This window comes from Lagenorhynchus albirostris, chromosome 10, assembly GCF_949774975.1.
Source record: "Lagenorhynchus albirostris chromosome 10, mLagAlb1.1, whole genome shotgun sequence".
Classification (NCBI taxonomy): domain Eukaryota; kingdom Metazoa; phylum Chordata; class Mammalia; order Artiodactyla; family Delphinidae; genus Lagenorhynchus; species Lagenorhynchus albirostris.
Window position 1 is genome coordinate 37,282,870 of NC_083104.1, and position 24,849 is coordinate 37,307,718.

At 52.7% G+C, this 24,849-nt stretch overlaps 1 protein-coding gene and 1 long non-coding RNA gene across 2 annotated transcripts in view; one reads left to right on the forward strand and one right to left on the reverse strand.

Moving 5' to 3' along the window:
* Positions 1–970: 970 nt before the first annotated feature.
* DOCK3 (dedicator of cytokinesis 3) overlaps positions 971–24,849 on the reverse strand; it is a 412,216-nt gene continuing 388,337 nt past the window's right edge. Inside the window, exons 41-53 of the mRNA XM_060161726.1 lie at positions 22,945–23,086; positions 21,771–21,937; positions 21,532–21,618; positions 20,874–21,053; positions 20,169–20,252; positions 19,922–20,038; positions 18,099–18,220; positions 16,717–16,855; positions 16,059–16,206; positions 10,657–10,775; positions 9,383–9,470; positions 4,755–4,837; positions 971–3,926 (exon numbers count right to left, since the gene is read on the reverse strand). Coding sequence (XP_060017709.1) covers positions 3,417–3,926; positions 4,755–4,837; positions 9,383–9,470; positions 10,657–10,775; positions 16,059–16,206; positions 16,717–16,855; positions 18,099–18,220; positions 19,922–20,038; positions 20,169–20,252; positions 20,874–21,053; positions 21,532–21,618; positions 21,771–21,937; positions 22,945–23,086 — 1,986 coding nt within the window. The 3' untranslated portion in view covers positions 971–3,416. The remainder of the gene's footprint in view (positions 3,927–4,754; positions 4,838–9,382; positions 9,471–10,656; positions 10,776–16,058; positions 16,207–16,716; positions 16,856–18,098; positions 18,221–19,921; positions 20,039–20,168; positions 20,253–20,873; positions 21,054–21,531; positions 21,619–21,770; positions 21,938–22,944; positions 23,087–24,849) is intronic.
* On the forward strand, positions 4,922–24,197 carry LOC132526969 (uncharacterized). The gene is made up of 3 exons (XR_009542782.1): positions 4,922–5,121; positions 21,456–21,635; positions 24,077–24,197. It is a non-coding gene; the product is annotated as an uncharacterized LOC132526969 (long non-coding RNA).

Genomic DNA, 24,849 nt, shown 5'->3' on the forward strand with positions numbered 1-24,849 from the left:
GCTGATTGAACCAGGGCGGCCGGCAGGAAGCGGCCGTGGAGGCGGCGGAAGCGGCTCGGGCCGCCATCTTGGGTAGGTGACCCGGCAGTGGCTGAGGCGGAGTGTTGCTGGCTGAAGTCGGGTTGGGCGCTGTACCGCGCGTGCTGAGTTGGCTTGCGTACCCTCTGTTCTGGGCCCCAAGCCGGCCCGAAAAACCCACGGACCTCCCCGCCCAGGCTCCGAATTGTGGCGCAGGTCAGGGGCTCTGGGGCCAGCCGTAACCCAACAAGGCAGGGACGGCGGGGGGCCGCAGGCGAGGCTCCGAAGAGGTTTTTTCCCCCTTTTACCTTTTTTTTAAAGGATCACGTAGGCGGGGGGAACCAGACTTTGGGGAGCCCCTGCGGAGGCTCTGGCGCCTGCGAGGCCGGCGGACCACGTCCGAATTGCCTCAGCAGCTCAGGCACCCACCCGCTTGAGCCCCGGGTAGCCGGAGCCCGCCTCGTGCGGGCTGTCAGGGGTACCCGGGCCGGGGTGGACAGACTCTGGGCTGGAGGGGCGCCCGTAGGAAAGGCTCTCCTCCGGGCTGCCTTCCCAGAACTCAGAGAGGCACCCGGGCCAGGGTTGGTTGCGTGGCTTTGGGATCAGAAGCATCCCGCCTCAGAGTGGGGAGGTCGGGGGTTCGGAGGCTTGTCCCGCACGCTGGTAAGAGGTGCCCCCCTTTTCCTCACAAGCCTCGGAAGCCTGGCCGAGGTGGCTGGCACGCCGCCTCCTGCTTCCCACTGAGCGCTCAGGGCCCTTGGCTGCCCTCATATCCAGGGCAGGGTTTGGCTCCCTGTCTTTGAAGGCAGGACGTGGGAAAGGTTGGCTTTGCGCTCAGGGCAGAAAGGAGATTTCTATGGGGCTAAAAGGGCTTGGAGCCCAGCGGCAAGGGTTGGAGAGAGGCACTTGCGCTGCTCCCAATTCAGTGAATTCAGCGGGTCAGTGTCAGGTATTCATCTTTAATTCACATCACAGCAGTCAAAGGAGTGGGGAAAGGGGGGAAATAAGGTGGCAGATATTTACATTTAAAATTCACATTACTTGTTGGATTTAGAACATGCTACCACAATATATACAGTAAAATACCTTTTGGGACACCAGTACAAATTTTTTTTTCTTTAACTTTGCTTTCTGGTACAGGTAAGACCATTTTTAAGTCGCTTCTTATTTTAAACATAAATACACAAAAGAAATGGTTAGAAGTTTTCTTATTTTAAATAAGCACAGAATGCCAGAGGTTAAAAACACATTTATGTAGGGCTGAATACCAATTGGACATCACACTCTATACATTTTTTGCTCAAATTCCTGTACAAATACACAGCATTCAAATAGGTATTTACAAATAAGCTTGAAAGAATGAAAATCAGTATTTCACAATCTTTTCAGAGGATTCTCATCTCTTGCCTCCCACTTCCCTTCAGACTGGCTGATTCTCCAGTGAAAGGAATTTGGATCATGTCCTTTTCATGGAATTAGGGAAAATGGAGAGGGAAAACAAACTGGGCTCACCCTGTATAAGGCAAGGCCAAATGAACCCACATTCCACTCTCTACCCTCCCATGCCACCAGGTGGAGAAGGTAGATGTTCTTATGTGAGGACTGCCTTGTCCAGGGATTGAGGTTCAGAAGTGCCCTAAAACCTAAATATGCCCTCCTACCTAAGAAATCCAGAGCTAATCCCCGACTGTCACACTTGTGAACACCAGATGGTCCAGGCCTGCCAGGACTGACCCACTCTGCTTGGAGTCACCCTTGAAGTATCAGAAAGGACCCACAATGGTGATAAACACTCCCAGACGCCCTGAAGCTAATGCGGCCCCCCAATCTTTCCTCATAGGTTACTTGCTGGCATTCCTATTAAACAACCTGGCATTTGTTTACAAGTGAAAAATACCCTAACCATGGAGGTCAGATGGGCCAGCAGAAGAGGAACTAGGGGAGAACATACCTGCTCAACAAGGAGAAGGCAGCCGTGGGACCATCACAGTTGTGAATGCAAGCAAATAAATGTTTCGTAGACTTTTTTAAAGTAACTTAGAAGCACCCTGGTAAAATACTATTACCACCCCACCCTATTCCCCCAAATAATAAACCAAGAGGAAAATCGGTGCCCTGACCTGAAAGAGTTTTCTATAAAGACACCACTACCTTCTGCCCAACAGACTGGGGAGGCTGGAGAAACTGCCCTCCTGCCCGCCCTGAACCCTGAGTGGTGGTCCCCACAGGCCTGGAGCTGAGGCCCTGCACTTGGCTACTGGGAGAGGATAATTCAACCTGTGTGGCTCTCTGCTTCTAAGAGGAGAATCCCTCCCACCCTTTTTACCCAGGAGCTTGCTGAGCCTGACCACAAGTCCTCGGGCCTTAGAAGCCTGGCTGGGCAGCCAACCCCACTGCTTGGAGGTAGTGCTGAAAATCCCTGATTCAGGAGCTGATGACAGGCACTCTGGCCACTTCTGAAAGCTTTGAGGATTTCCGGTCCCTGCCACACCCAGCCTCACTCCTGTATCAGCTTGTTTCTCAACACGTGGCTGCCCGGGCCCTGGGGAGGAAGGTGGCGAGGGTAGTCCCTCTGGCGCTATACCCCCACTCAAGCTCCAGAGGATAGGAGATAACCACTGCAGATCCATGCACCAAGGGGGCTCCTGCAGGGCACGGGGTGTATTAAGAGTGGAGAGGGGCAAAGGGTCAGAAATAAAAACGATGGAGGGAAAAATCCAAGGTAGAGTAGGAGGCAGGGCTGGCCCATGGAAGCCTGGCAGTATGCCCTGGGCATGCAGTTAGGCCAGGTCACATGCCTGAGCTGGCAGGTTGGCCTAGCCAGCCTCTCAGTTGCACACTCCTGGATGGAAGAGGGAGCAAGTGGGCAGACATTTGTGCAAAATGGCTTGTAGCCCCCTTGTCCACCGGTGACGTAGTCAATGTGGTCCTTGCAATCCCTGAATACAACCGTGAGCTCTTCTGTCCACACAGCAAAGGAAGAGGTCCCTAGTGCAATTCCCATTCTTCTGTGCATCTCTTCCCTGGAGGGAGGGCCTGGGCTCCTACCCCGCTGGGCCCTGCAAAGCAATTGATTCTGTCTATGCAATATCTCCATATAGCTCCACATGGTCTGGAACTGCAGGAGGAAGAAAGCATCTACTCCACAAAGGAAAAAGGAAAACCCATAGAAATGGAATGTAGAAAATGAAATAAAAAGAGAAGCCACAACCCTTCATGCTGCTGTGGCCTCTGTACATGGCAACACACGAGTTCACGGCAGTAGAATGTAGACTCGGGGTGGTTCTCTCCTGAGTGCCAGGCCTCTCTGGCTCCCTGCGGGGGGACTTGCTTTTCAGACCTGGAGTGGTGGGGCACGCTGCTCACTGAGGGTGGTGTCCTAGCTGCCTCCCTACCCCTCATTGTTCCCCTCGGCTGTGCTCCCAGGCCATGCGAGCCTGCTCTTCCTTAGTGCTCCCAGGAGGCAGCGAGGCCTTGCGATGCAGGCCCCGAGGCCTCTCGGCCTCCTCACGCAGCAGCACACCCTCGTCGTGCTCCAGGGCCGGCAGGCGGGGGTGGTAGGGCTTGGGTGGCAGCGCAGGTGGGTCCATGGGGTCCTGAGGGATGACACATCCCGGGGCTGAGTGGCTTCGGCACGGCTGGGCCTTGATGGAGTCCAGAACAGCGGACTCAGAGAGGCTGTAGTGGACGGGGAGGTAGGGTGGCTCAAGATCTTCGTCAGCATTCCAGGCCTGGCTCGGCACGGAGTCCATGGTGTCGGTTCGAGGAGGGGCCTCTGAGGAGTGCCCAAAGTTACTCTCGCTTAGGGAAGACACACCGCTGCTGGCACTGCCAGACAGCGTAGAGTTGCTGCCATCCAGGCCCGACTGGGGGCTTGTGGGGGAGGCTGGGATAGGGTGGAGAGGAGACTGCAAAAGAAAAGGTAAAAATGTTAGAATCCCTCTTTCCAAACAGGCTGGCTGGCCCACCATGGGAAGAGAAGACCAAGAGTCTGCTTATTAATGAACTTTAAAATAATCCTCATCAACAGCATGTTTCTTGTTTCATCATCAATCACCCCCTAGCTCTTCCCTGCCCCCAAGCCAGTGGAGCCCCAGAATCACCTGCATTTTTGTGGCTAAAAAATGGCCCTGTCTTGGCTGCTGGGCAGTTGTGCCCCCTGAAGCCATGTCCCAGGCTGCTGGCTGTGGCTCTGGGGTACAGACAGAAGGACTGGGTCATCAGGCCAGTTGGCGAGGGTAGAAAGAACCCTAGTGGGCCATGGACCAGATGAGTGCATTCTGCTGCTAAAATCTGTGACAGTCTTCTCCAATTTGCGGAAAAGTTAATGAGTTTTTCGTAAAGGTCTGGTATCTGATGCTTCTTGCTTTGAGTGGACTCCAGTTTAAAGTGCTCTATGATCCACCACAGGAATGTTTCTTTATGTCTTGAACTGTGGTGTGTTGATAAGTTGGGTGTTGGCAGGGAACCCCCTGGCTTCTCACTGCTCGTTGCTCACATACTCTGGGTACCATATGTTGCTGTCTCCAGGACCCTCTGACTTCCCTGCCCCCATCACGTTTGTTGCAGGACACATTGGTCATCTGCATCCCAAGTGTGGCTCCGGCCACCCCCAGCTTCAGCCAGGCTGGGATCTCAGGGACAGGAGCAGGAGAGGTAGACCTCAGGTGTCTCAGGGGTGATTCTAGCAGCTGAGATGGCTCCTCTCAGCTGGGGCTGTCACCTTAGTGCATTACCTTGCGCAGGGTCCGGGCTGGGAGGGCCGGGGGGGTGTCACCCAGGGGGTGGTGGAAGGCGTCAAAGTGTAGGGAGTAATGACCTGCAAAGGAAACAGAACCAGAGCCTCAGCTGGGCCCTTCTTGCGCTGCACGTCAGCATATCTTGCAGGGCCAACTGGACAGATGTGAGTTTCCTGCAACCCCTCAGCATTGAAGGCCACAGGAAAACCTCTCTTTTCACTGAAGTTCTCCAAAACACAAGCTGCTGGAGTAAAGACACCCATGCCACATAGGAGGTCAAGAAGGTCGAGTGCATCAGAGCCCATGGAACAACAGACTGCAGACAGTGGCAGCTCTCAGCCTGCTGCTTGGCGACGACAGGCTGGTGAGTATCATGCTTGGCATGGTCAGTTCTGATGTCTTCAGCCTCCATGGTTGGAAAGGCCTCACTGAGCTCACCTGCTGTGCTTGGAAACCTCACTGACCCCAAAACCCAGCAGGATCCTTCCTGCGGTGGAGATGTTTTTTCCTTGGCGGAGTCGGCTCATCTTCTCAGCCTGGAGGGCTGTTGCCCTTGCCCGTGAGTAGAATCTGAGACTGGGGACTATCTGGGGGACCCGCTGGAAGTCTTCTTACCATGCAGCAGGCTTCGGGGAGGCACTGGGGGGGCCAGGATGCACCCCGTGTGGGCAGACAGGAAGGGCTGGGCCTCTCGGGCTCCGCTATCCAGGCTCCAGCTGCTGGGGGCTGCTGGCACCGCTGAAGGGTGAAAACAGATGGCATGAAGGGAGGTTACTTCTTGAGCCACCCTCTGAGAGAAGCCTGTTCTACAGCCTATGGCTTCTGCAGGTGCATACTATGTACTCAGCACACGTGGGAGTGGCACGCCAGCTCCTAAGACACAAAACACTGGCCAAGCAAGACACTGTGGCCCACAGGGGACCGTGGTCAGGACAGAAGCCACTTAAGAGGATAGCAACAGAGTGAACTGGTGTCTGAAGAGTACTCAGGATACGGTAAGCGGAGAGAAAGTGCAGCAAGGAGTGAGCGTCTGCAGCCTCCAGGACTTGCCAGGAGGAGAAGAGACAACAGAAGAGGTGAGAAGAGGAGAGTCAAACAGGCTGATGGGACTGCAAAAAGAGAGAGAGAGAGAGAGAGAGAGAGAGAGAGAGAGAGTGCGAGCGCGCACCTATGGAGAGTCTTACCAAGGTCAGGATTCAGGGATCTCCCATAGCCCTGGCCCAATGGGAAAAGCAGGGAGCAGGATGGACGGGCAGCAGAGACTGCCTCCGTCCACAGCTGGTGCACGGCCAGGGAGTGGGTCCTGCCCCCAAGCTGGCCCCACAAAGAGCCTGTGGTAAGTACAAGCTTTGCCCATCCCTGTTGCTTCTGTGCCCACTGGCTGGGCTTGGGAGGCACAGGGGTTTTCTAGGTAAGGACTGGTATTCACTGTGCCTGCTGGAGGAGAGTCTAAAGCCCATGAGTCATGGCCCAGGTCCAGCAGGGACCACTGCTTCCAGAGAGGAGGGAGGGCTGTGGAGCCCATGGGTGCTTTGGGGCATGTAGAGAGGCCCAGTTCCTGGCACCCACATGCTATGGATGCAGGGTAGAGTGGGCCCTGGACAAAGGGAAAACACAGGGTGTCCACCTATGGTAAGGAAGAAGTCCAGTGCCAGAATACTGGCCCTTCAGCCACAGCTGGGGTGAGTGACTTTGTAGGAGGGGAGAGGAGAGAAGGAATGGCTGGACCTTGGGGTCTCAGGAGCAGGAGGGGGGCATGTGAATGCTACTGGCCAACTCCTCCTGGAGAACAAATAACACTGACAAGAAATACGCCCTTTCTCTGACAAAGCCAGACAGGCACCAATTCCCTTTTGGGCTCTCCTAGAGAGAGAAGCGGCCTACCCACTGGCTTTGTTCTGAGGCAGTTATAGCTAAAGTGAGCCTGACAAGGCTGGGGTCTGGGTTCTTCCCACTCCAGGTCCTGAGTGGGGAATGCCAGGGCCTAATGGGACCTGAGAGGCTCTGGGAGGGAAGGAGCTAGAGCTTAGCCGTTGAGGAGGATGTGGCCAGGAGGGGTTGGGCCCCGGGTGGTCCAGGGATAAGGTGATGGGTGATGTCCACCCTAGTCCTCCTCACTGGTCAAGAACTGCTGTGGGCTTGCAGCAGAACACAGGGTAGAACTCAATGACCTCAACAGCTTCAGCTCTGAGGAGCATGGCTCAGTCTCATGGGATGGCTGACGGCTGGTGGCAGAAGGGAGGGCGTGGCAGTGATTGGGTAGACAGACACTCAACTGTCCACTGAAGGGAGGAAAGGATTCTGACTCTGGTGAACACCAGGTGGATTCCACCAGAAGGCCTCCTCAGAGAGCCTGAGCCACCCTAAGAACTGAACAGGCCTATTCTCATGTAGGCTTTCCTCAAGACGCAGCATAAGCTTCCTGGTCCTCAGCACTAAGCCTCCCTCTCCCGAAAAGGAGAAGTTCCATCTCCATAAAAAGCCACCAAACCTCACTGAATAAGAAGCTTGGAGGTGGGTCTGGGCAGCTTCCCCAAAGGGGCTCTGACAGCCCAAGATCTCATGTGCACATCTAGACCCCGGAAGAACTGTGGGACTGCAAAAGTTTACCCACAAGGGCCCAAAGGATCTTGCAGGTAGGAACGCTATGAGGGAAGAAAGCTGGCAAGGCTGCAATGGTGTACAAAGGGTACCTGCCTGAGCCCCTCTGTGTGAACCAGAAATCATCAAGCTCGCCCTGTAGCCTGCTGTTGGTGACCACTGAGACCAGTGAACTTGTGCCATACAGCACAAGTGCGTTGGGGTTAGTGGAAAATCTAAGATGCACAGACCTATCCTAGGAGAAGAGGGGCAATCCCCACTGTGTCCTGGTCATTTCTCTCTCTCTCTGTTATGGGCCACCACTGGCCTGAGGTCCCCTGTGCACAGCCCACAGCCTCGAGGGCAGGCTTGCCTGGTCTGGGAGTCACTGCCTGGCAAAGAGAGACACATGTAAGTGAGAAGTGGAGTTCTCATGGGACTCAAGATCCCGATGACAAGAGAATGGTGACAAGTATGCACAGTTCCTGCCCTGGAGGATCCAGGTAGAGACTTAGGGAGTTATTACTCTGGCCTATGTGTTCCCCCTAGGCAAATGTCTAGTTTGCTACACACTGAGCACTGGCTTTGTGGCTTAAATGGGCTTGCTCTGGGCTCAGCCTTTGTTCTGAGACAACCCTCTTTCCTTCCCACACCTGGGAGGTGGGCATATCCAGCTTCTTGCTGCAGCTTGGTCTGAAGCCTGAAGCTCTTCTGGGTCCAGTTGGCGTTAAGGTCCTGGTCTGGCCGCCAGCACCCAATTGAGCTCTGAGCCCACCTGTGCTTTTGGCTAGATCTGTGATTGCTCCACAACTCAGGTAAAGAGAAGCCACTGTGGATTCTGGCCCTCAAGGCCAAAAGGGCACTCTGTTTTGGGGCACAGGTGCAGGGGTCCAGGTAAGCCGCATGTTTTAGGGATGTGCAACCTTGAGGCTAGGAAGGCATCTTCAGCCAGAATCTCCATGCCCTTTGTGGTTGAGTACCCGGTGCCGATGCCTACCAGGCACTGAGGTCATGGGCCCCGTGCGTGGTCTCCTTAAAGAGGACAGAGAGGCATATCCTCCATGATGAGCAAGGGAGGAACAATGACAGTGAGAACAGCAGACAGTACTTGGTGAAGAGGTGCAATGATGACATGACAACAGCTTTGGAGGGACATGTTCTGATGGGACAGCAGGTTGTATTGCTGGGGACTAAGTGTGCCCTAAACTCCAAAAGATGGAGGAGAGGGGAGGGGAACCTACAGGGAGCGGGCTGACATGGGCCGGTTCTGTGTGGCAGGTAGGCTTAGCATAGTCCCCACACAGGTACTGTTCTATGTTAAATGAACTCAGGTCTCCATGTTTGGGCCGGGGTCATATGGGTCCAAGTCTGGTTCTTCCTTCAGCTTGCTAGAGCAGAACATAGGGTAAAACTCCACTATCTATAAACAGCCTCTGTTCTAAGTATTGCCTAGTCTCATAGTATAGTTGTTGGACTTGCAATGTGTAAAAAATGGACTCACAGCAGCTGCAGGCCAGAGCGGCTATAGGAGGAACTGAAGTCCCTTGGACAGGACTGTCTCTGGGAAACTCACTTTGCCATGGCCTGTCCTTCCCATTATTCTGGGGTACATGCTTGGCCACAGGCCTGTTCTGAGCAACAAGGAGAGGTCCCCGTGGGCCCAAGTTGAGAGGGACCAAAGGGGCCACAGGGCCTGCTGAATTCTGGGGCTGGTCGGGAGGAGCCCCGGGGAGTGGCTGCCCACCATTTGCATACGGCAGCCCAAGTTTTCGTAAAGGTGGGCTCAGGGCAGGTGGCAGCCGGGGCTTCTCAGAGGGTGGGCCCTGGGGAGGGAGAGATACAAACAAACAGGATCCAAACCTTAGCATCAAGCCAGACGTGGGTTAAATAGTGAACACAGGAACTGGTCAGGACTCTGGACAGATAGACTGGCCTGGGCGTTACAGTGTGGCTCAGCCTTGGCCAGCTGGTGCTCAGGGACAAGAGTCAGACGCTCAGGATGGGGATAAACATGGGATGAGGCCACCTGGGAAAGGGAATTATACCTTTTTCAGCCACAGACAGATTGGGATCACTGCAGGGTTTGCAGGCTCCAACCACTTGCTGGAACAGGGCCCGCTGGAAGTTTGGCAGCTGAGGGAAGGAGAAAAACATCAAAGAGTGAAAACAACCAGTTACACCTTGGGGGCAGTGTTGTGGGCCACGGGAGCCAGGATATTCCAGGATCAGATGGAAAAATCAAAGCAGTGGTACAGCTCATGCTTGAGATGTGTTGAGAACATCAGGCCAGCTGGAAAACTATCCACGCTATCTGGCTCTGAGTCCTGCCATGTGCAGTGTTTGAGGGTCCACCCTCCAGTGTCTCCCTGGGCTCCAGGTTGTCCTGTACATGGCCAAGAAAAAGGACACAGGCACCCGAGGGTATCTAACTGTATCCTTCTGTCCTGCCAAGGAGACCCACTGGTAGAAAGGATTTAGGGACCCCTTTCACCCCTGAGCACTGGCAGGTTTAGTCTCCTGGAGATGCCCCACATGCACAGGCCCATGTGAGCACTGAGGGTAGGGAAAGGGAAGCACTCAAGCCCAAAGTCACAGACAGGACCTACTGTTCTGATGGGCAGCTGCCAGGCAGACCTGCTCCTTCCACCTGGCAGGGCTGACCAGGCACAGAGAGGTACTGCTGGGAAAGTCCTGGCACTCTGGGACTAGGTAACAGTTGTTTGGAGGTGACTTTCATGGACCCTGACAAAAGGGCAGGGAAGACTGGATAGGAGGGGAAGGAGCTAATCCCTGCAGCTTCTTGTTCAAGGGCCCCATATAGGATATTTGGAGAGCTGTGCAAATGGTGTGGAGAGTAGTCCCAGCGGGTAGAGAGGGGCTTCAGGTGGATGGATGGATGGATGGATGGATGAAAGAGGCAGAGTTTGCCCCAGTGAGGATGTCCTTCACACACACAGGGAAGAAGGCCATTTTCTAGACCCACGTCCACCACTGCCTTCTTGGGACAGAAAATAACCAATTTTCTCTGCCAGACTGTTTATAGATGAGGAGTCCAGGAGGCTGGCCAGAAGGATAGAGAGCCACACAAACAATGGTGGTTCCAACCCTGCCACCACTCTACCCACAGCTGTACTCCATCTGGACTGCTGGTCCTCACATTCGCTGCAGTTCCCATCTAGGAGCCCAGCAGCCTTCTGAGGGTCTTATGGCAGAATGAGGGAGGCACGAAGGACAGTGCAGAAAGCCTAGCAAGTGCAACGAGGGAAGCCCAGGCCAACACACTTGCAGCAAAGGGCAGTCAGTAGGCTGGCTCCATTACCTGTCCGTTCTCCAGGATGGCTGCTGGATACATGGCACTGCTTGGGCGATCCCGGTGTGTGGGCAGCAGCAACATCATTTCCCGGGCATGGCGGTACTTATCTGGCAGAGAGGGAGAGCCTGTAACCAAGTGAGAACAATCACGCACAGATGACAAGCCACAGATGGAGGGCCCAGAGGGCAGGCATCCTTGGGGCCAAGGAACCAGGGTGGTGTCCCCTTGCCGTTGGGGTGAGGATGAACTCAGCAAGCACAGGAGGAATGAAGCAGAGCCTGGTGGTTAGATGGTGGCGGGGGCTGCACCTGGCATCCCAGCCAAGGCACACATACTACAACCTGGGGCAATGCAGACTCCCGACAGCGCCCTCACCATGCTCAGAGGCAGATCATGAGGAGAGCTGGGGACTGGAGCTGGGGCCCTAGGGGCCCTCTGCATCCAGCACTCTTGGGAGATGGGTGTGGCCTGGATGCTGAGCTCTCTCAGGGGGCCCAGGAATGGGCCCAGGCCAGCTTGCAATGGAGCCATCACACAGAAACAGACACACTCAGATAACACAGCAGCACAGTTCTTACTTGACACACTGTTTCTACACACTTACCTTCTCCAGACACCACTGGCCCTGTTCCCAGATGGCTCCCTACCACCTTTTCCCAGATTCCAAGCCTCCAGTGCCTGGCCTCTGCCTTCCTGGCCATCCTACTGCAGACCCAGCCAGACTGGCTGGGGGCCCAGGGCCCTGCACACAGGGGGCTCTCCAGGGTTTCTAAGACTTGCCCTTCAGTGAACTCGGGAGTCATGGAGCTATGTGGGTCTTTAACCCAGGCTCTTGAGTTGACTTGGTTCTTGCCCTTCTCTTGTGAGACCTCCTCTGGCCTGAGGGGCTGTTATGGAGACCAGATGTGGTGTGGCTTAGTCCCCATTGATGCAGGCCACAGCTATGGGCCCAGGAACCTGTCAACCAATGGTCCTCAAGGGGACCTTCCACAGAAGTAGTGAGAATAAACTTGCAGGCTTCCCTTGGGAAGATATAATTTAGAAGGCCCTCCAAACGTGTATCACTAATTGTGCCAAACACCAGCACATCCATGTCAAACTAGTGGGAGGGTCACCTGGATCCCAGTGCCCCCTACTTGCCCACTGGCAGCTCGGCAGCCTCTGGCTGATTCAAGTGGTTGAAACCCCTCTCCGTGGTGTTTTCTTAGTGAGGCTCCATCTGAGAGGTGAACCTGCAGCTCAGGAGGCTGTGTGTCCCTGAAAAACAGGGTCTCTGAACCTTCCTGTGAGTGTGCCGTCCAAGCACTGTCAGGGTACAACTAAAAAAGGTCTTCTGCAGCCAGGCGTTCTTGAGATATGCCTCTTGTACTCATTTTAGTCCAAGGAGATGAGGCTTAAATATGTTGAAGAAGTCAGTATATTAAAAACAAGTAAGGCAATTATTATTTAAGTAAACTTCTTCCACAGCTGGTCTGAGCGATACTGTTTATAGAACCTCAGGGCTGGCTCTAAGACCTAGTTTTAAAAATATCCTTCACTGATAAGGGAATGAGTAAAGTATGCTTTTTTAAAAAACTAGGCCTGAATTGCTACTATTTGGTGATTTTGTCACTTACATCAATATTTCCTTTTAGAACTTATGCTCTGAGGCAACCTCAAAAAGATGGCTGTGTAAAGAAAAAAGGAAAAGGGCTCCTAACCCCACTGGTTTCTATAGTGCCTTTCCAGCAAGAAACTCTGAATGCTCCCTGGGTCCTGCTGGCCACATCTCTGGACAGGGGTACCCCCAGCTTGGTGTGCACAGAGACATAGCCCCTTTATACCAACTCAGTTACATCAAACTCATATCTAATACCCATCCCGCACCAGGCATGTGGTTGGAACATGGTGTACCGCCTTGCTCAGCTTGGCCATGGTCCCTCACCTCATGGAGCTCACAGTCTGGCTCACCAGGCCAACCCCAGATCTGCACACTCAATATCCTGATACATGTTGCAGGGCTAGGATGGAGGGACAGCAGCCTGCAGGCCCCAGGGGCTATGCTGAGGATTTGTATCCATGTTATGGAGGCCTCTCTGGTGCGAAAACAAAAGAGTGCTCTGTGCTACCACGAGATTTTCTAACTCTTTCATCTTACTTCCTGCCCACTGTTGTCTTCCCTGGGCAGCCAATACCATTGTAGGAGAGAGTGATGGCTACTTTTCATGAAAACATTTAAACACCACAAGGGCTTTTGTGTCACAGGACTTTTGAACTATTTCAGTTGTAGTTTGGTAAACCCCAGGGGGGCTAAGTCCCAGCATGACTGAGTTATTCAAGGAGGATCAATCAAAATCTCCATGTTTCCTAGCCCCACTCAGCCTTTTGACCACCAGGGGGCGCTGCGGACGTAAAGAGTTTAGACTATGCCTTGCAGGCCATTCAACTTGAAGGTTTCCAAAGCAACAAGAACCACAGCAGAGTGTCAATGGGCACGGCAAGGAAGGCTATTGGTGACATGACCACTCCTGGGAGTGGGGAAAGTGACTCCAATGCAAAGGAGTCTCCAGAACACTCTCCATGAAAGCCTTCCCCTCATCCGTAACATCAGACACAAACCCCAGAGTGGGCCATTCTGTTTCTTCGGTGACCCCAGTGCATCTACTACTTCACCTCCCACATTTATCTAAAAATATCAGTCTTCCTGTATGACACCAGGTCACAGTCTGTATCTTCTCTCACATGTGGGCCTGACACATGCTGGGCCCATGGTTTTCTCCAGATGGGCCTACACATGGATTGCACGGATGTTGTAGCCTAGAAGTGACTTCCTGCTCTTTCTTAATAGCCTCTGCTCTTATCACGATTCCCCGCTTTGGGCCCAGTTCTATTTAACCATTTTGTTCACTTTTATACTTCATATGTACTCCAGAAAAGGAGGGAGCTCCTATCAGCCTTTCATTATATGATACTCTAGAGTTTGACCATCATGATAGCTTACCTCCAGAGATGGCGACCATCAATGCCTTCCCTCCCAAAACGCACATGCCACTCCTCACATCATGAGGTGCAGTCTTATTCCACACCCTGGTATTTGGGTTGGCCTTAGTGACTTGATTAACCAACAGAATGTGGCAAAAGGGATGTTCTGGGACTTCCAAGGCTGGGTAATAAGAAGTCTTGCAGCTTTTGCCTGGGTGTCTTGGAATGCTTGCTCTGGGGAAAATCGGTTGCATGCTGTGAGAAGCTCAAGCTACAGAGAGAGGTCATACGTAGGAACTCAGATTGACAGCCCCAGCTGAGCTCCCGGCTGACAGGTACTATCACCTGCCAGCCACGTGAGCGAGGCATCTTGGATGTCCAGCCTAGTTGAGTCTTGAGATGATTCCAGCCCCCAGTGACATCTGACTGCAAGCTCATGAGAGACTGCAAACTGAGAATTGCTCAGTGAGCCCTGTTAACCCACAGAATCACGCAAGATGATAATAAATTGTGGTTTTAAGCCGCTAAGTTTTGGTGGGTGGTTTATTATGCAGCAATTGATAACCAAGCCATTTGAAATAAAAAGAGATCACTTCCAAATAGGGAGAACATAACTTCTCTCTATTCAACTCTGAGGGTGTAAGAGCAACGCAGACTTCTTACTGAGCACTCGTAAAAGCTTGATGAGGGAATAGATTAGTATATCGTTAGCTGGAAGGACAAACGTGGTACCAGAAAGACTGTGAGGTCCCTGATGGCGTCTTTGTCCTCTTTAGGGCACCGAGTACCAGGCACTGCCTAGGGGAAGTGTCTGAGCAATGTCAGAGTGAAGTGAGTTAAAATGTCCATCCTTTGCTGCCTCTGTTTTTATCGATAATCATGGTTCAGAGATCTGACTTCAGCAAGAATACCCAGCTACAGACTTAGATATGGCTGAGTATATCTTAGAGAGTGTTCAGGTTAGGAAAAAAACCCACACAACAGATTAGATTACAAAATCTGTTTCTGCAGCTCTATTCAGGAGCATTACCTTAAGACACTGCAAATGCTAACCTCCACTACAGAAGTCATGGCTGACTTATCAGGGTTTCCTTCCTTTTTATTCTCCAAACCATCTTTTGACATACCTTCTTTATAGCACAAATCACTGTTGCTTCTCTATGTTTGCAGCCCTCACATACTGACAAATCTTCAACATGCACCCATTTGTTGGATCATTTTTCTTCTTTAACACTAGAAATACCTGCTTCCAAATGCTGGCTCCCCTTTTTTGAGTGCCTTGGTCCATGTTAGGGAGGCAATCATGGAAGTGGAATGGGCATCAGACTGATGGCTGGCAAGTGTAAAGACTCAAACTCCAAAATCAACTTGGCCACAAACTGGTTGGATGGCCTTAAGCTCCTCTCACTGGACCTGTTTCCTCCACAGGGAATGAGGGGTTGGGCTGGATGCTTCAGGTGAAAGTCTGTAACTCTGCCTGTTGCAGCCTTACCCCCCTTCTGCTGTCTGCTGAGGCTTTTCCCAGTTGGCCACTGCATCTCTCTCTCCATCACTGCTACTGTGGGCCTTTCAGGTTTGCGTGCTATGAAAGAAAAGGTTTTTTTTTTCCCTCAATGACCCTCTATGTCATACATTTGTGCTATTTCTGTTTATCTTCATAATAATGAGAAGAACAAAGAGACTCCACCCCTCTGAAGCCTGGAAGCAACAGCCAGTGACCAGCTCACCACTCTCTTCTGCTACTATTCTGCACAGCCAACCCTGGGAAGTGCTAGATTTTAGTCACCATAGCTAATTTCCATTCCACTGTGAATGCTTCTATCTAAAAGGACAGAGAATCAAATTTTACTGCAGGAATTAGAATCAGAATGTGAAAAAGATGCTGGCTCAGAACAATATTTATTCAACTGAAGAAGAAATCAAGCAATAACTGGCAAAGTTAATAGCTTTTTACAGAGCCATCTCTCCTGATTAACACTTTCCCAACTGAACAAAGATTTTTTGGCTGTTGTTACCGTTTATAATAATATTTTCCAGGGTTAATTTTAGTCTTCAAATTTAATTTTCATACTTTTTCATCATGTTTGATTATTCAAGACAAAACTCACTTTTGCCTTAACTTTGAGCTTTATTCTTGCAAACACTTCAATGGAAAAGAACTGAGCTTTCCCCTAGGCTGTGTGTCCTCTTACTGAGGTGGGGATGCGATGGCTAGCTACCTTGGTGGCAGCATAGCTGCAACCACTGCTCCGAGCAGGGTCTGAGGCCAGCAAGAGAAAAAGATTTGGAGGTAGGACCCCTCGAGTCCTTGGTACTAAAAGCGCAGGTGAGCATTCTCTAAGTCACAGGGCCACTTTCAAAGACATAGCCACAGATGAGAGGAGGACAAGTGGGGCCCATGAGGCTCTCTCCTCTCCCTTCTGCAAGCAGCGCCCTGCCATCCTTACCTCGGGCACTGGAAGGGGCAGAGGTAATCATCTGGGATGGTGCTGAGTGAGTGGAACTCAGGCTGGAGGAAGAAGGGCTTGCCTGGGACGAGGACAGAACAGAGACGTTGGTGACTGAGCCCTGGTACCTGGGGTTGGGATACGCGAGCTGCAAAGGGAGAAAAATTAGCAGGATAGAGGTCTGAATGGCCAGGATTGTAGACTGGCCCAGAGTTGGCTTCTTCATGCCATGAGGTGCCCAGACCCAGTGTCTGATACTGTACCCTTGCCCTGATGGAGGACCGGCTGATGGCCAGCACTAAGGGTCACCTATAACCCCAAAGAAGCAGGGCTGCTGGGTAGACTCTAGTGATGGTGCCCATGGAGGAAGCAGGACTTAGCCATCAGGAATGCCAGGAAGGAAGGCAATCTGTCAGAGGAGCTTTCCCATGGGATCTCTAAGAGTAGCCAGGACTGAAGCTAGATTTCCTTCTTGGGAAAGAAGGCCTGGGAAGTGCAACATGGGATGGTGTGGAGGGAAGGCAGTTTTGCCATAGCTCTGGGTGTTCTGAATTCAGGAACAAGAGAACTAGGCAGGGATGCCAGTCCTCAGGCCAGCAGAGAGGTGAATCCTCTAGGTATGGTGCCCTGGCCCATTCTCCCTGGACAGTTCTTGTACCTGCATGTGATGGTACAGGTCCTCAGGAGCCTCGCCCATGGAGCTGTCACCCAACATCACCACGTTTCCAGCTTCGCTAGATGTGTGTGAGGAGAGAGAGGATGATGAATGGCGGCCGGTCCCCATCAAGTTCATGGGGCTGTGAACAAGAGTGGGAGATAGGGAGGAGTCAGGTCTGGAGCTGAGACATTTTGCTAGGTGGTGAGAGGGAGAGTCATGGGTGTGTATAAAACAGCCATCCCCAAGCCTTAGCCATCACTGGTTTGGATGGTTCCATAGCCAATGCTCATACCCATCTGAGGCCTGCAGCAGTCCTGAACCCCACCAGAGGCCCCTAGTCTGGGAGGGCCAACGGTAGCTTGGCATAGCCTTGACCTAGAGTTAAATGGTTTATGGCCACTCAGTCTGATGACATCACCAGTGTCGCAGGAGGAATGAGAGATACGCTGAATCAGGTCAAGGATCCCAGGTCCTCCTTGCTATGGGGTGTTTACCTGAGCCAGTACCTACACCCGGATAGGATCTGCTCCTAGGTCAGGGTATCTTCCTGGTTTGGGGAAGCTATCGAAATAGCTGGCTGTGAACCATCTGCTGGCCTCCTTCCATCTCTGTGGCCACAGGCTTGCCAACAGTTCTCTTCTATCAGTTCTAGGCAGCCCCCCATTCATTCATTCCTTCTTATTTGCTGAGTACCCTCTGTGCTGACTTGCTGCTCACATTGGAAAACAAAGCCAAGTGAGGGCTCCTCTCCAGGGTCATCCCCTGGCCTGGGCTTCCTGCCCTGGAGACTTGAAGTCTCCCCAGTGGAGCCCTGGCGACCAGGACTCCTGAGTGCAGAGCAGGGACGCCTTGATGTTCACATCACCATGTTGTCCTCTTCCTTAAAACCAACTGGTGATCCTCATTCACCCTGGGATCAAGTCCAAAGGCCTGAATGAAGCGAGCCCATCCAGAGCTGGTCCTGGCCCTCTTCCATGCCCTGGAATCCTGCATTCCAGCCACTTGGCTCTCCCTGTAGTGCTGAGCAGACTGGCTTGCTCATATGTTGAGGTGTCTGCACATGTTAGTGAGTTTGCCCGGATCTTGCTCCATCACCTTCCTAACACCAACTCTTTTCTGCGCAGCAAACTTCTACTTACCCTTCAAGACTTACCCCAAATGCCCCCTCCTCCGTGTTCCCACAATACCATGTATACTCCTCTGTCACCCAGGATGACTGGATGCAGAGTGTAGATCCTGTAGCAGGAGCTGTGTGTTTGCTGTGCACATGGGTAAGAGGGCATGTGCGTACACACAAGCACTATTTTGGACTTCCTTGCTCTGATCTTTGACATTCAGACTTACCTTTGTGGAGGGGACCCTCCTCAGCCCTAAAGCCATACCTGTGCCGGTGGGTCATCTTGATGTTCTCTGGGCTCATGGGGCTATGGGATGCTAGGACATTTCCCCGTGGGGTGCTGGTGCCTGAACATGCAGGACTTAGCTTGTCCAAACCCGGAAACTCCTGTTGAGAAACGAATGCCCCTTCATAATAAATAATTAAGAATAAAAAAGTAATTAAGAGGTGAGAGGGAAAAGCAGGCTGGTGGCAGGAATGTAAATGAAAAAAAAATCATATACTGTTGGCTGAACCTGAACTACTACTGGCTTCTTTTGGGCAGTGACCCCTTCACGACCAAAGCACCCTCCTAACCACACCACAGCCTGGGGAAGAGGCTGTGAGGCCTAGGTCAACCCACTAAGAGCACATCTGGAGTAGGCTGAGGTTGGTCTGAGTTCACAAGAGTGTGTTAACAGGCATTTATCACTATAGAAAAAGTAGAACAAGAGCTGGGAAACAGGAGAGGAAGAGCTGATTATCATCTGTCAGACAGTGGACACCTCTTACATAAGAACTGGAGTTGGGTTTTATTGGATTGCTAAATGGCCCAGCTCTCAGTGACCTGGGTTAAGTTGTCTGTGACACAGTCTATGGGGAGACAGGACACAAAATCCTGATGCAAGTAATTAGAAAACAGTACAGTTCTATTTTTGCAATAATTAAGTATGTAGACATCTTGGCAGAAACTTTTGATCCCAAATCCTCCTGGGTGACAGCACATTGGTTTGAGTCCCTATTTGTGACTCTGAGGAAACAAAGCACAACTGTCCAGGTTTCCTGAAGTCCTTCACAATCTGTGGGCCTTAGGTGCACTGGGAATGTTTCTGAGCTTGCCCTGAAGAAGCAGGAGGTTTTCCACTCCCTTCTTCCAAAGCAAGCAGAAGGCTGAAATGTGCTTCTGCAGCTGGAGAGGACACCTCCATGTATGCCCTGGAGACCCTGAGGTATGTGGGTGAGCATTTTGTGCCTTTTCCTGCAGTGACCTGACAGCCTGCATGCTAGAGAGCTCCCCCAGTGGCCAGGCTCTAGCTTGCCTGGCTCACCTGCTGTGATGGGGAAGTTCACACACAGAGAGACCAGAAGTTTGTGCTCAATACCACCTGAAGCCTGCTCTCAGCCAGACAGCATTCCCTGTAAGACCCCTGGAGGGAAACTAGCCCCGGAATACAGGCCCTGCTTCTGCTTGTGTGCATCAGTTCTTGGGTCAAGCCCTGCCATGGAGACCTAGGAGGCAGGTCAGAGTCAGGGAGATCTTCTGGGGCCTGGGCCAGCCCCAGAACCTGCCTGACCCTTCTAAGAGAGGCCAGTACAAAAGTACTGCCCAGCCTAGGCTTTCTCAGATGTAAGCCTGGGTCAACAGACATGATGGAGAAAGAGGGAGGGAAAGGAGGCAGGGGGTTAAAGAGGCAGGGGAAAGAGAGGGGAAGGAGGGAGAGGGAGGAGAGAAGACTGGCTCAGGCTATGCCTTACCTCTGTAGGTTCTTGGGATGAAAAATATCTCCAAAGAGATCCCTGCATGTGGGCCGTAAACTTTTCCTCCTCATATGAAAACCTCTCTTCACCAGCACAGTGCATTCAAGGACATTCTCTGTCCTTGACTATGACTCCTTCTTAGGGAGGAAGTGAATAAGAGGATACTGGGTGTCCTTCCCCTGGCTAGAGCACCCACCTCTGCCTCCTGCTATCCTGGGGTAGGAACAGCTTTTCCTTCATGTTCGCCTCTCCAGCCCCTCTTCCCACCCCACTTCCTTTGGCTTGCTGCACAGGTCTGGAGGAAGTGACACCTGTGATACTGCAGCAGGAACAGGACAGGGATCAGCTTACATGGTAGAGACTGGCCCGCATCATCTGGAACTGATCAATCAGCTTCTTATGCAGAGGGCGCATTTCTGGGTGCACGAACTTCTCATGAACTGCCAGCCCGACTCCAAGAACATGAACCTAGTAGGGTGATAGACAACACTACTCCGTTAGCCAAGGAGCAGACCTTGGGTGCTGCAGCTATCCAGCTATCGTGTGGTGCCTAGCCTTTCCCTCCTAGACACTGGCCTCCAACCCTGGCAAGACATACCTGCTCTTGCATGAGTTCCTTGAGCTGAGTGATCTTCTCAGCATCTCCTGGGTGCTTGGTGATGTAATCTTTATCAAAGAAGGCCTGTGAAAGAAAAGGCCAAGTCAGGAAGACTCTTCCCAGGGCTACTACTAAGAGTCTGAAGGAGCCTCCTGAAAGGTAGCCGGGCTGCCTCCTAGCAGGTACACACACCAACGTACCTCTAGCTTGGCCTGCTTGAACCTCCAGCAATCACAGATGTGTTTTTTTGTGTCTTAAGAAGGACCAAAGGTGACCAAGTAATCTAAGCCTGAATGCTGGTCTCAGCCCCTCACGGAGCCTTGCTGGCTTGGGTAGGGCAGGCAGGGCTGGTGGCCAGGGTGAGGGGACTAGTCTCTTAGCGAGCCCACAACTCACTTCTCGTGAAGGGCTGGGCTCTCAGGCTCCTCTTGGAGGCCACTTAATATCCTTCCATCATCAGATGGATTACCCATCTGTCAGAGTTCAGAGAATAAAAAGGAAGAAAAGGCCCCATCAGAGAGGGGGAACAATGGAAACAGGGAGTGGCAGGGAGCTTAAAGCTTCATCCCAGGACCATCCTTGGTCAGCTGAGGCACAGCCAGGAGAGGGCTTGTTGAGAAGGCTTCCCTAAGAGGCTGGAATCTCAAGGAGAGGCGCCTGAGAACTGCTTTCCCAGCCAGGGTTTAGTCTGGGACCCCAGCTCACCTCTTGGTAGCGTGCAATGCCTCCGTTGACAGCGGCGTCAATGACGCCATTCAGGCACATGCTGAGCAGGTTGATGTTGCCATGCACCTGCTTGTGCTGATACTGGCTGATCAGGGCCCGCAGCTCCTGGTTCTTATTCTCAACCACTTGGATGGCATTCTCCAGGGGGCTCACCTCCACCTGGGGGCACACAGCAATGGTGTCATCCCAGGCACAATGTCAACCCCTCCCTCATCACAGTCCTGACAGCAGGGATCTGTGACCTGTGATTCTGATTCCCCGCCCTTGTTCCTGTGGAGTTGGGACTCCCTGAGCCCTTTCTAATTTCCTCTTCTAATCTGTAGGCACTTAGAAGTACAGTAAACAGAGAAGAGCACCAGTTCTGAAGTCAGAGGTCTCTGGCTTCCTGAACTTCAGAGAATAGTTTCTGCATTCACAAATTGTGAGAAAAAAAATACGTGGTGCCTAAGGGTGTTGTGAATATTAAATGAGAGAACGAAGGTGCACAAAGCCTCCAGCAAAGGACTGCCTGTAGCAGCCTAGGCCAGGCAGGCGGCCTAAGCACTCTTTCTCTCTCTTCAGTCCTTAGAGAAAGGCCCCCAAAGCAAGAACTGAGGAAGCAGCTGTGAAAATGAGCCCCATCTGAAATGTGTCTCACCAGCTCCCTCCTCTCCACTTCGAACCACCGAGAGATGCCAGGCAAGCTGTGGGTCAGGGTCAGCGTGGTGCGCTCGATCCACAGGCTCTGCAGGGAAGGCACAGGTAGGTTTAGGCCATTAAGTGATTTTTACCATGCCCTGCCTGCCCGAAGGGTGAGACACTGATGAGCTCCTGAGAATGTGGGGCTTGCCCCGGCCTCGCTATAAGCACTGCCCCCACTTCCCTAGATTTGTTCACCTTGAATTCATTCTCCTTGTCCTTGGGGCCTTTGTGAAAAGGCCTGTCGTACCGGAACTTCCTCACATTGTTGACGCGGTAGAAGCTCTTGACGCGATCTGGGACCCTGTCCATCTGCAGGACGTCCACATAATCCGGAATGGGCGTCACTGCATAGATCTGCAAGTCTGGGCAGGAAGTGAAGGAGAAACCCAGAGAGACTGAAAGAGAGATGGACCTGAGTGGCTGACCCCTGTCATCCCCCCAAAGGAGAGAGGAACACCACAGCCCCTGTTCCGTACTGGCAGCAGCAGCATTTCAAGAGGCAGATCAGACTCAAACACAGACCGAATCTCCCTAACTGCCCCTCTCCCTGCTCCAGCAGTCAGTCTCCTGAGCACGCAGCCAAGGTGAGATGTCAACAGCTAGGTGTTCTCCAGTGCCCCTTTAAGAAAGAAGGGAAAGGGGTCAGGAGAATGCAGGTGCCCACCCCACAGAATGAAAAAGCTGCAAGAGCCTGGGTCTGCCCACTGTGGGTAAACTGTATTTACTGCAAAACAACATTTTAACAAAGTACTCTTTGGGATCTCTGTGGCGAGATAACATATGGGAGTCTACCTGCCCTCCTCTCTCTGGAACAAGCTTGCTACAGTCATGGCAACCGTCATGAGGTGTTCAAGGAAGCTGTGTGTGGGGAATGAGGGGCAGGCCAGTGTTTGCATTCAGACTTCCAAGTGCCTCAGACCCCCCGTCTCCGCCCCCATCCACAGAGCTGTGCCTCCGTCCTGCTGGCAAAGGCTCTGGGTAACAACAGATGCACGTGGGAGTAGAGCAGGACACAGAAGTGGAGTATCCCTGCAGCAAGAGTCCACAGTGATTGCTGCTGGCTGCCTAGGCAGACCCTTCATATGGCAGGGTGGGGACTCAGGTGCTGGCAGCAGCCAACCAGAGGGATAAAGGTCCCCCTGAAGTTCAGCTGATGACCAGGCCCCCATGGCTAAGGGCATGCCACGGCCCCTCTGTGAAGCACGAGTGCCCTGCTAAGTGTCAGTCAGTAACGAGAACACACTCTGCTTCAGGACTTACAGGTAACCTGGCCTGTATGGCCAAGGACATGGCAGAGGGGTAGCTGACTGGGTGGGCCTCACCTCCCAGGATCCCAGCCCTCCTTCCCCTACTAAGTGTCAAAAGATACACTGGGCATCACACTGCAGGATGGTGTCATCAGGGTGGTTGGGGTGCTGCATGGCGACAGCCTGTGGGAACTCACTGAGCATCCTCTGCTGGAAGGCCTCCAGCCTCTCGTAGTCGTGGCCACGGCACACATATTCTTTGTTCTGCCACAAATGGGAGAGCACACTCAATGCCTCGCCTGCTGCCACCCATCCCCTGCATCCTCATCCCACAGACGTGTCCTAGGAACCCCTGTGGTAGGCATGGACACAGCACTAAGTCTCTGCCTTAAGGGAAATGATGGTCAAGAAGGGTAAGGGACAGCAGAAGGGAGAACTGCACTGTGGTGTGACAGCCCGGGGTGGGAGGTAGGCAAAGGCTGCAGGAAGCTTGAGGGAGGGAGGGCTCCTCACACAGGAAGGGATGCAAGTGGGGAGGCGGGGTGAGATTTTGGAAATAGCCATGCCTGAAAAGAGTCCTTGGAAGGTCCACCTGGGTTAGCGCAGTAGAGAAGAGTGGGGGGCAATCTATGTGGGTACAATGACAACCAGGGCCACAAGCCGAGACAGGAAAAGGCACAGCTAGAAGGAAGGTGCTTGTGGAGAACTGGTGGGAGGGTGACTGAACATGCCTGCAGGTGTGTGCCAAGGAGTATCACTATGGGTGCCACCAAATAATTTAGAAAAGGGGGTGATCAGGTGTGTGCTTTCGTAGGGTCACTTTTTTTTTTTTTTTTTTTTTGCGGTACGCGGGCCTCTCACTGTTGTGGCCTCTCCCGTTGTGGAGCACAGGCTCCGGATGCACAGGCTCAGCGGCCATGGCTCACGGGCCTAGCCGCTCCGCGGCATGTGGGATCTTCCCGGACCGGGGCACGAACCCGTGTCCCCTGCATCGGCAGGCGGACTCTCAACCACTGTGCCACCAGGGAAGCCCAGGATCACTTTTGTTAGCTGGGAGAAACAGTCTAAACGTTGCCCAGTGTCCAGTGGGCATTTGTCAGCCTCTCTGGCAGCAATTCCTTTGCAACTGTGTCAGCAGAACATCATTCCAGCTACACATTTCTTTCTGTTTTTCTTTTCTTTTCTTTTCTTTCTTTTTTTTTTTTTTTTTTGCGGTACGCGGGCCTCTCACTGTTGTGGCCTCTCCCGTTGCAGAGCACAGGCTCTGGATGCGCAGGCTCAGCGGCCATGGCTCATGGGCCCAGCCGCTCCGTGGCATGTGGGATCTTCCCGGACTGAGGTGCAAACCCATGTCCCCTGCATCGGCAGGCAGACCCTCAACCACTGCGCCACCAGGGAAGCCCTTTTTCTTTTTTTTAAAAAAATAAATTTATTTAGTTTTGGCTGCGTTGGGTCTTCATTGCTGCACATGGGCTTTCTCTAGTTGCGGCGAGTGGGGGCTACTCTTTGTTGCGGTGCACGGGCTTCTCATTGCAGTGGCTTCTCTTGTTGTGGAGCACGGGCTCTCGGCGCGCAGGCTTCAGTAGTTGTGGCACGTGCGCTCAGTAGTTGTGGCTCGCGGGCTCTAGAGTGCAGGCTCAGTAGTTGTGGTGCACGAGCTTAGCTGCTCCACGACATGTGGGATCTTCCTGGACCAGGGATCGAACCTGTGTCCCCCGCATTGGCAGGTGGATTTTTAACTACTGTGCCACCAGGGAAGTCCCCAATTACAGATTTCTTAAAACCTCATGTTACATCATATTTGGTACAGGTTAGGACTCAGTTTTTCTCTTTGTGTACGGAAGGCATGACAAGGCACCTTCAACCCTGCTGCTCTGCCTACCTCACAGCTGTTCAAGAGTGAGTGGCTGGAGGAGGCTCCTCTGAAGCTCTCTGGTGACATCTGTCTGCCTGCCTAGCTGCCTCACTAGATTCACTTTGACAAATGGTGTCAGGCACTGGCAGCCCCTCTTGGCACGTCTTCAGAG